This window comes from Barbatula barbatula (assembly GCF_947034865.1).
Source record: "Barbatula barbatula genome assembly, chromosome: 20".
Lineage (NCBI taxonomy): Eukaryota > Metazoa > Chordata > Actinopteri > Cypriniformes > Nemacheilidae > Barbatula > Barbatula barbatula.
Genome location: NC_136783.1, coordinates 9,244,765 through 9,255,404, shown reverse-complemented (window position 1 = coordinate 9,255,404; position 10,640 = coordinate 9,244,765). Strand labels below are relative to the sequence as shown.

The following is a 10,640-nucleotide window of genomic DNA, read 5'->3' as shown; positions in this document are numbered from 1 at the left end:
TGCCCACTTTGTATAAAGTAATTATGGGCAGTATTGCAGAGCTAGATCTTTCCCTTCAGATTGTTTTCGTTGGCATGATGTAATTTTAATTAAACAATATTATTTACCCACATCTAATATTTCTCTGAACTGCTTGTGTTTGTAGAGCCAGATCCAATGCTTACAACCATGCAAAGAGATTTTGTGCCCCAGAACTGTAGGAGACAGCAACTCAGCCCTTGCCAGCTTCAGCAGGTAATATATTAACACTTCAATACAGATCAGCTCCTGCCCGATTCTTTTATCGGGTCATTTTTTTAGATAAATCCGTTAGAATTAAACATTCGTGTGGTTTGTTTGCACTTGTCATGAGGTTAAAAAAGTCACCTTATAATAGTCTTTGTTTTCTTAGGTTAAAGAGAGTCACATCAGACCCCAGCTAAACACCTGTGACTTCAGAACAACTCATAATGAAGTTTTTGTTCCCAAGCCTTACTCCATGGCATCCCTGGACAATCCACCTTTTCAACACATCAGTCATATTTGTTTTTGACTTGTTAAAGAAACATTGAAAGTCTAAAATAAAGCATAATATCTGACTGCCTTTGCAATTTCAAGTTCTTGCCATGTCAGAAGTATTAAACATCGGTGTTTAATGACTTACAATAGAGACGTCATTACCACCATAACCGACGGTGATAACAGTTTTTATCAGCAGGTGAGTGAGTTTCAGGAGTGTTGTGACAACAGCAGATGTCCTGCTTACAGTTTGTAGTTCTCAAGGTTAAATGGGAATTCATGCCTCTTGATGGTACTAATGACAAACATTCAATCACTGCCGGTCATTTGGCATTTAGACCATCAAACGTGCCAAATACCAAAGAAGTGGGTCAGTGGTGTTTGCCCTCAGCATAGCATTCTAACAGTCGGATGGCACACAATACAAACAATCATCTACTGCTACAGGTTATAACCCTGAACAAGATCTCTGTACACTTTATAATAAGTATGTTATTATAGTGTCATTTTTCTAGTGATTAAGACGATCATAGAATTAACAAGTAATGATGTAAATATACATATTTTGTATTAGCCGATGCATTATGATGAAATAGCATATTGTCACTGTCCTTTTGAAACCTTGTATGTCCTGTTTTCAAGAAATTGTACTTTTTCAATGATTCCATACCGTGCTGTCAAAGTTGACAAGGACTTTTTAATACTTCTCATTTTCCCCGAGTGACAAACATAAAGGGTGACTAATAATAATGATTCATGGCAAAAAAATTAAATCAAGAAATACGGAGGTACGAGGTTTTTAGAAGGACAGCAGCGAAATACACGTATAGTCGGACGCGCGAGCCTGGCCCCCAGTTAACTTCCGGTTTGTGTTTGGCTAGCTTCTAATAATATAACTATTTATATTTTATTTATGTTCATATACATGTGTATTCTTATTTTACTGCGTAATTATTTTATAAAATAAACGATTTGTTGAATTTTGTTTAATGTTCATTTTATTAAATAAACAATGGCCGTGTCCGATAATCTCCCATAGGCTTCCCTCCTTCACGATACCCTACACTAGTCACTAGTCCAGTGCACTTTAAGGAGCGGGTGAAAACGAGTGCTTTAACGGTTAAATTCTTCTGGGTTTTGATTGTTGTCAGAAATACTGTAGGCACTCTATTGTTTGTGAATGTGTATCACAAAATCGCGCATGCGCAGTACCGTTTGTTTATGTTGTTATGATGAAACCGTCTATAATGGACTATATTTAGGTGGTTCACTCATTACACACTTGTCCTAAATCATCTGTTCGTGGCATGTTTACGTTAGGGGATGGGCGGGGCTATATCCACAAAGGGGGCGGGTTTATCATTGCTCTTGTTTCCTATTGGCGCAAAATCTAAAGCGGGCGTTCACTCAAAAAGCAGACAGTTTTACTCTGCGGTGTGTTGTTGTTGTTGCGGTCTGTTACTTTCTTTGAGAAGTGCAAGGTGAGTACATGCTTTCGACTTTTCTGTACTGTCGGGAACATCCCGTCAAAATATTTGTTAAGATTTAATAAATAAATAAATGAATATTACTTCTGCGTGGCCACGCGCGATTATTGAAGTCGGTCTCTTGTCACAACAGGTGTGTGTATAACGTACAGTTGCTTCTGAAGCAATGACTTTCCAAAGTATTAAAGTCTTTTCCCTGGAGCTGGACCGTCCGGATGATGCTGTCTACAGCAGTGGAGAGATGGTGACCGGCGTGGCTGTCCTGGAGCTGAACCGCGATATCAAAGTCCGAGCTTTGGGTGTTCAGGGACGAGGGGTCGCCACAGCCCACTGGCTGGAAAACCGCAGTGTTGGATTGAACACCGTCTACAACGACTACACTTCCAGGATCATTTATTTCAGAAAGAGACAACATCTTATTAGAGGTTAGTGGTTTTATCATCTTCGTAGTTTTATCAAGAGGTTTAGTGTCTGTAGTTTGTATGGGTTTACTGTGGTTTCATGCACAACATGACCACGAGGTGCGTGTTCGTGCAGAAACGCATGCAGTGTATAAGAGAGGCCTTTGACAGATGGCAATGAAGTGATAACGCTGAGAGAGTGTGTGCATTGGTTAATCATTCATCTGTTTAGCTGGAATACACAAAACTTCACAAGCAAAGGTGATAAAACTCAAATATTGTCATTGCAATTTAAAAGGCCACTGAAATTTGAGTCAATAGGAACTTAAAAAATAGGTCCAAGTGGTTTACTCCTTTACTGCTTTCAAAAGAAGTAGAGAAAATATTTTGCTGTATTACAGGATAACAAATAAACAATTGAATCCTGGCATTTCTTATTTCATTTTGCCAAAGCACAAATTATGTTTTTGTATTCTCCGTTCCGTTATTTGTGTAAAGTAACAACAAGTTGTCTATAAACTGCAGTGTAGGTACTGTTGGTAAGTTGTAGTGATACAGGAAGTTGGGCAGTGTAGGAAATGAAACATTGTTTCCTTCAAATACATTATGGTTGTTAGCTATGTTAAATTGGTAACAACTTCAGTTGTAGTGAATGAACTGACTTTACAATGAACCGAGTAAGAAAGAACATACACATATGATTTGTATTTGGAAGCGCGTGTGTTTATTTTCTTATTTTAAGATTAAGGAATTAAACACTATAAAATTATTACACATGTGACCTTGTGCACAGTCATCGTTTCTTCTTTGAGTGCTCTATATGTAAATGATGCTTATTTTAATGATATTTTCATGATAAAAACCCTTGTTCCCAGTTTTCAACATATTAAGCCAAGTAAATATGACTGATTCTGTGGAAAAAAACTGTATTCTTATTGCAAAAAATATTCAACAAAATCCTGCAAAGATGCTGCTGCGCTTCAATGAAGGTGTAAAATGTGAAAAGTAATTGTGTGAAATGCTCTTTACAATTACACCAATACCCTTTCATCTAAAAGCCTGCTTTTACACAGTATGCAAACAAGGTCAGAAGTTATCAGAACGCAAATAGACTTTGTCAAACATTTCTTTGAAGTGATAGAGTAACGAGGCTGAAGATAGAAAGATGGGCCATCGAAGTCAATGCTTTGTCATGCATGAAAACATCATCAACGTCACAATAATGGAAAGTATTCAAGGAAATACGATCAGGCAATGTTCTTCTTATCAGAAACCTGCTTGTGTCTGCCGTCCTCATCTTTCTGCATTTCAATACTATACCAATATCAGCCAGGTTGTTTATTCAGTCAATTTTTATTTAAGAATTCATCCTTTGACACCCTTGACAAAACAAATTAACAGTATATACAAAAATAATATCTATTTTGGAGTTTAATACAAGTGCTTCTTTTACATCAGCACATTTTGTAGACATTACGTCACAGTTGTGTTCCCAGCTAGTGTCGTAATATAAAGACTTGTATTGATGATGGACCGTGTTTTGCTGCATTGCTTAGTTTGGTACAGAACACACCACGCTATCAGTTTAAAAAGGTGCAGTGTTGTTTATCGTTATCAAAATCTACAGCTTGTCTCTTGGCAACATAGGGTTGATAATATTCATGTTGTAATGCGAATGTCGCACCGCTAGAGGGGGAACAAACCGCATCGGTAACAGAAAAAAACGTAAATAAAACCTCAAACTAATGTCGCGAATCCTCCGTGAGGTGGCGACAGTTTCCCCGATGACACAATGAAAAATGTTGTTTGTTTCCTTTACTTTATAGCGCTGTATTTTTAAGAAGAGCTTTGCAGTTTTGTCTAAACGCGTCGCATACTATACGTTTGAAATGGCGTTTTATTCTCCAGTTTTTTTATTATAATAAAAAACGATATAAGGCAAGGCAAGGCGAGTTTATTTGTATAGCACATTTCATACACAATGGCAATTCAAGGTGCTTTACATAGAAGAAATTAAAAATATCCATTTGATAAAACAGTTAAGAAATAAGAAAAATAAAAGTAACCAGTTAAGAATAAAAAATTAAATAACATAGTTTAGAAGAAATAAGAAAAATTAACCAGTTAAGAATAAATAAACATAAAGAATATAAATAAACATATGCGAAATATGTACGTGAGCGTCTTTCAAAAATGCCGGAAAAGTTGCACGTACACGCGCACAACTCTCTCCAGAAAGAAGCCGTTGTTGTTTTGCTAAACTTCACGGGGAGGTTCCTCTTTTTCGGGCATGCTCAGTCAGCTTGTTTTTGTCTAAGAACCTGTAACCATCAATCACCCAGTTCTCTATCCACACCCAGACAAGATGTTTATGAGCAGGCAGCGATTTCAGCCATAGGCCTTACATAATAAACGCAGTGAGCCCGCCCACAAGAATTAAAGGCCGAGCGCGTCTGTGTTCGGCTTCAGTTTTGTTTTGAACCTCGAGGATAAAGAAGTTCACGGCACGTCGGTGCACCTCACGCTCTTTGTTTGACTTGACGTGTTAAAGGCGACATTTGACGTTTGCAGTTAGGAAACTTTTGCAAGACCAAAGATGATTTTCGACAAATTGAAAAAGTTCGACATCGTGTTCGACTCACCGGAGATGGACAGTCCTCCGGTGTTCAGCAGCGGGGATGTCGTGTCGGGGAAAGTTGTGCTGGAGCTCTCGACGGAGAGTAAAGTAGAGTCGATAAAGTTGCACGCGGAAGGTTTCGCCAAAGTGCACTGGACCGAGTCTCGGAGCGCAGGGTCCAGCACCGCGTACACGCAAAACTACAGCGATGAAGTGGAGTATCTGAACCGGAGAGAAGTGCTTCTGCAGGCAGGTCAGTCAGTCGTTCGCGACCCGAGCTCTGTGCTGTCTCAAAGTCTAGTCAGGTGAAGTTAGACCGATGCGTGCATCGTAATGAAATCATAGTTGAAAATCATTCATGAACTGCATCACCTTTAAAACTTCAAGCCTGGTCAAATATTAACATTAAGAACGGACAGATAAGGCGGCTTGGTTAATGTTTTATCCAGATTTTATGGTTTTTGTATGAACCAATTGAGTTTTAATTCAAGAGGCGTTTGAGAAAAACATCCGCATTGCTATCAGGACTCGCTGTTCCATGTACGAGTTTGAATGGCAGCCTGAGACTAAAGAAATGCTGTCATTTTACACCAGCTTTAGCTATGTGCATTTTATAAATAACTTTGTCGTCCTCGAGATGCTGAATGGTTATAGATTTTCTTAGGTTCTTAATAAGCGATACTTTGTGTGTTTGAGCATGACTAATACGAAACGTAAAACATTATTTTATCGGCTCAATGTTTGTTACTTTTGATCCCTTTTAGATAATGGAGAGGTGACGGTGCTTTCTGCCGGGAGACACGAGTACCCTTTCAGTTTCCAGCTTCCAGAAGAGTAAGTTACTTGTCCCGTGGAGATGTTGTCAGTGAATTTAAATGAAAGGTTTGCAAGGATGCGAGGAATAAAATCGCTGTTTTGTCTGTCAGGACTCTGGTGACATCATTCGAAGGCAAGCACGGCAGCATTCGCTACTGGGTGAAGGTGAAGCTGCATCGTCCGTGGGCCACGGTGAAGAAGATCAAGAAAGAGTTCACAGTCATCGAGCCCATCGACATCAACACACCCAGTTTACTGGTGAGATGCAACAACATCTTATGTTTTTGTTACCCTCCTGATGTCTATCCGGTTTTCCAATTCACGCTTTTTATTTTTTTCACAGGCTCCTCAAGCTGGAACCAAAGAGAAGATGGCCCGCATCTGGTACCGAAATTGTGGCCAGGTGTCCGTCACTGCAAAGATAGACCGCAAGGGCTACACGCCAGGTGAGGATGGAAGCACACTGTCGCATTTGAGACGCGATTGGGTTTGTACTAAAGAAATGCTAACCGGCATTTGTGCGTTCTAGGTGAAGTCATTCCGGTCTTCGCCGAGTTCGATAACGGCACGTCACGATCTGTGATGCCTAAAGCGTACATCACACAGACGCAGACTTTCATAGCCAGGGGAACCATGAAACAGAAACACGCCGTGGTGGCCACGCTTAGCGGTGACATAGTCGGTGCTCGCCGCAGGGAGACATGGCACGGTCGAGCCATCAAAATCCCCCCGGTCGGCCCCTCCATCCTGCAATGTCGCATCATCAAAGTTGAATACATGCTCAGGGTGAGTCAGCTGACTCATGGTTAACATTTCTTTGGTTAGCATTTCTCTATTTTTCAATCTGACCATTCCATCATCTTTCATCAGGTGTGCGTGGACGTTCCTGGGACGTCTAAGCTTTCTCTTGAGCTTCCGCTTGTAATGGGCACCATCCCCCTCCATCCGTTCGGCAGTCGCACGTCCAGCTTCAGCAGCCAGTACAGCATGAACATTGAATGGTTTCCTATGGCCATCCCTGAGCAACCCGAGCGTAAGTATCTTGTCCTTAGCATCACACACAGTCAAATATCTGTCTGTTCCTCATCTTGATTTCTCGCCGTCTCTTCATGCAGCTCCTCCAGAATACAGTTCTGTCGTCACGGACGAACAAGCCATCCAAAGCTCCACAGCGGTTCGACAAGAGGAAGACCTTAGTTCAGTTCTGGAGCGCCCCCTTATGGCCTATGTCGAAGAGTTCAGATTGCGCCCCCCTCCGGTGTACTGCGAGGTAAGCCGATGGTTACGTAAACATTCACTGTAATTTTTTTCTTCGTTACGGCAAGATTTCTCAACATTCCTTTTTTCCGTCAGGTGGATCCGAACCCTCAACCCTTGGCCATGCGTCCTCGCTGCATGACCTGTTGAACACTCTGCTAGCTGAACATCACGTGATGTTTGAAAACAACGCTGAGATTTGATTCTCCCGGATGATTCTCTGAGCCGGAGATCGGTTGGAGCTGTTCACATCCAAATACACCATCTGGGGCTCCTGCAGAGGGCCATAGCGAGGAGATGTCCGGACTGGGCGATTGCAGTGCGCTTTCATAATAACAAAGAGGACATTCAGGGCCATGGCAAATAAAGCCTGTGCTGGTGTCCCAAAGAGCGATCAGATTCCGGTTTGTGCCTAGAACTGATTTGTCAAATTTGGAGGTGATGATGTGTGAACTAGGAGAACGCTCTTTGCAGAAGCCATTCAGAGATGCTGCACATAGTGCCTTACTAAATAACGCGAGAGTAATGTTATGCTGGGTTTCCTGTGAATGAGGGGGTTACTCTCTTTTAACCAGCTGCCTTAGCGATTAGAGAGGCTTTTGATGCCTTGAAACGTAAAGCCGTCCCACAACGATGCCACATTTGGTGCTATTTAAAGCCAAAGAGATTCTGATGCAAAGGACAAAATGCATGAATGTGTGTGTGCGTTGGAAATTCTATGCAGAAGGGAAAAACTAAAGCTTTATCTGTGGGAGATTGCACATCTTAATCCTGCTCTTTCCCTTTTGGTATCCAACATCTCTTGTCCAGTTTATTGTCGGTTTAAAGCTTTTATCTTGCTCGACGGAGGTCAAGTCAATGACCTCAAGGGTCTTTATGTCTCATTGAATGTAACATAAGGCTAAACGCATATGTATTAGCACAGATAACCTAACTTTAGAAGTGGATATCTTTGGCATTTTCGCCAGTGGTCGAGGTAACTCGCAATGTTATGCAGGCCCAGGTCAGCCACTCTGTTTTCTTTACAAACAATGAGGAAAACTATAGAGCCATGTCTACTCCAATGTGCCTTTTTTTGTTGTTTTTGAGGAAATGATAAATGAGTACAGGGATTATGTCACGTTTAGCTTGCCTACTATTACGACTCCCTGAACTGTCCTGACAGACATTCCAGAAGTACAAACTTTATTTCCAGAAGAAAACGTGTAACTTCAGGTCGTAACACAATGAATGTTAATGGCATTTGTATTTGAAAGAATGCGTTTTGTATACTTTTTCATGTTGATGCGGAGTATATTTTTGTTAACCTCTTTTTTAAGTAAATAAAAATGGAAAAAAGAAAGATGAATGTTGTTTTATTTCATAAATGTAAAGGTAGAATGTTTCTACATTTGAAGTACATTACTCAAGGTGTGTTCAGAGGTTTATAGCCCTTGTGACATTTTAAGTCAAAACACTTTGTTTGTCCAACAGAATGATACAATAGTACAGCAGATGCTTTGGGTTGTTATTTTTACATGTTTAACATGCTTGCAAGTGGAGCCTGAGGCATTATGTGCTTTCGCCACCTTTGTCGTTTTTTTTAAATATTACATTCTTACACAATCCCATAATTTTGCAGAAAGCCAATGTATTCAGATCATTTAACAGGACAAAGCAAGGCTTTGATCGTATTGAATGATCTTGATTATAAGATTAATTTGAAAATGTATAGAATCTGACATAACACGAAATGTTGGGTTGATCAAATTAATGTACTATTATTACATTTTAACATGATTGGTGGCATTCATATAATGAAACATATTTACAACATATAACAACAGGAACAGGAAATATGACCCTGGATCAAAAAACCAGTAGCACAGGAAATTTGTCTGTAAAAAACTAAAATACATTGAATCGGTGAAAATTATAGGTTTTATTTTATGACAAAAATCATTAGGATAGAAAGTAAAGATCATGTTCCATGAAGATATTATGTAAATGTTCTACCCTAAATACATAATAACTTTATTTTCTGCTTCAGTGCTTCAAAGCTATTTTCTCAATATTTCGATGTTTTTGCAGCCTTAGATTCCAGAGACCTAAATGGCTTTATCTCCGCCAGATATTGTCCTATTCTAACAACCCCATATAGTGTGCAACAGGAAACTTTTTCTCTAAAGGAAAATATTTCATCACATACACTGGCATGTATTTGGCTAAGAATATTCTCATGTTTTCATGTTTTGACTTGAATCATTTTTGGCCTTCATGTTGCTTTAGGGTAAACTCTGAACTGAACTGTTTTGGCTGGTAAAACCAGACGAACAGACAGGAAGTACTGTACATATGAAAATCTATAAAACATGACTGCTTTTAACACACTGTACAGAACACAAAATATATTTTAAAGAATGTTGGTAATCAAATATGGCACCGATTGGTTTTGTGTCTGAAGAAAGTTATATAAGTTTGAAATGACAAGAGGATTAGGAAATGATGACCGAATTTTCATTTTTGGGTGAACTGACAGTTCATCCAAAAATGAAAAGCAGAAAGGAAGCAAGCAAGCAGAAAGGAAGACCCAGCACGACTATGGTTTATTACTCTCTCTGTGACAGTTCAAAGATCTTTAATCTCAAGAATAACAACATCACATATCTGAAATATATTTTACAGCTAAATACAGTGGGATAAAATAAAAAAAAACAATTGCTATTACTTTATTTTATTTAGAGCCTTACATCTAAGCGCTTTACAATAATAAAAATGGAAATTAAATAATTTAAAGGGTTTTAAGGTTAGATTAAAATAAATAAGATATAAGAGAAATAAAATAAAACAATCTATTTGCTTTCAGTTACTAGAAAGCACTTTATTATGTACATTAAAAAATGCATAGCTTGACTACACTGTTAGTTGTTTTGAATAAAGCTTCTGTCCAATGTAAAGATCATTTCCTTCTTAAGTCATGCTAGGATGATAACACGCTGTCATTGAGGGAAATGGAAATGGAAACACCAAGTACCAAAAAGATTATGAAAATAAAAGCTTTTCTTTTGTGCTTAAATTGCTATACTGATAATATAGCTTACATTGCACAGACAAACCATTATTTGTCTTTAATGCGTCTTCCTTACATGGTGACATGATGTTCCAGGCTGTGCTAAAGGCCGAGCTAGTTTGCTGAATTAGCTCGCTTCTCGAAAATTGTGCTGATTTGAACATTTAAATAGATGAAGTAAGACTTTTATCACTAATGTGGTATTAGGGTTCTTTGATGTAACAGCTCGATGCAAATCATTGTCCGTTTTAAGCATTCTGCTTCCCCAAAAAAGTATTTATTTTATATGTTTTAATATGGTTAACTGCTTAAATCAAGATACTGAACCCCAAAGGTAAGGAATTTAGATAAAAGTTGATATATCTCTGCATGCATATTGCCAAACAGTGCTAGTTTGAGGAAGCACTGTTAAATACGTCAAATGCGTGTGCGTGTTACTTCCCCTCTCATGCTGAGCTGCACGTGGCCGTGTGTTTTGCCTCTGTTCTTGGCTGTCGTCCAAGTCTCAGAAAGAG

General features: G+C 39.2%; 1 protein-coding gene across 2 annotated transcripts; it reads left to right on the top strand.

Moving 5' to 3' along the window:
* The first annotated feature begins 1,903 nt into the window (after window positions 1-1,903).
* arrdc2 (arrestin domain containing 2) lies at window positions 1,904-8,404 on the top strand. Of its 2 annotated transcripts, XM_079483203.1 has the most exons (9): window positions 1,904-1,979; window positions 2,119-2,410; window positions 5,768-5,837; window positions 5,930-6,077; window positions 6,163-6,265; window positions 6,349-6,605; window positions 6,690-6,852; window positions 6,935-7,089; window positions 7,173-8,404. In XM_079483203.1, the coding sequence occupies exons 2-9, from the start codon at window positions 2,152-2,154 to the stop codon at window positions 7,224-7,226; spliced, it is 1,209 nt and encodes a 402-aa protein (XP_079339329.1). In that variant the 5' UTR covers window positions 1,904-1,979; window positions 2,119-2,151; the 3' UTR covers window positions 7,227-8,404. The 2 variants fall into 2 exon arrangements, with proteins under 2 accessions (XP_079339329.1, XP_079339328.1); XM_079483202.1 differs by lacking the exons at window positions 1,904-1,979; window positions 2,119-2,410 and adding an exon at window positions 4,673-5,256.
* The last annotated feature ends 2,236 nt before the right edge of the window (window positions 8,405-10,640 follow it).

What these genes read in the sequence shown, in the direction of transcription:
- arrdc2 (XM_079483202.1), top strand. Translation starts at nt 4,983, where the DNA reads ATGATTTTCGACAAATTGAAAAAGTTCGACATCGTGTTCGACTCACCG. An exon ending in CCGCAAGGGCTACACGCCAG is followed by an intron (nt 6,266 to 6,348) that starts GTGAGGATGGAA and finishes TGTGCGTTCTAG; the next exon opens with GTGAAGTCATTCCGGTCTTC. An exon ending in CATCCCTGAGCAACCCGAGC is followed by an intron (nt 6,853 to 6,934) that starts GTAAGTATCTTG and finishes CTCTTCATGCAG; the next exon opens with CTCCTCCAGAATACAGTTCT.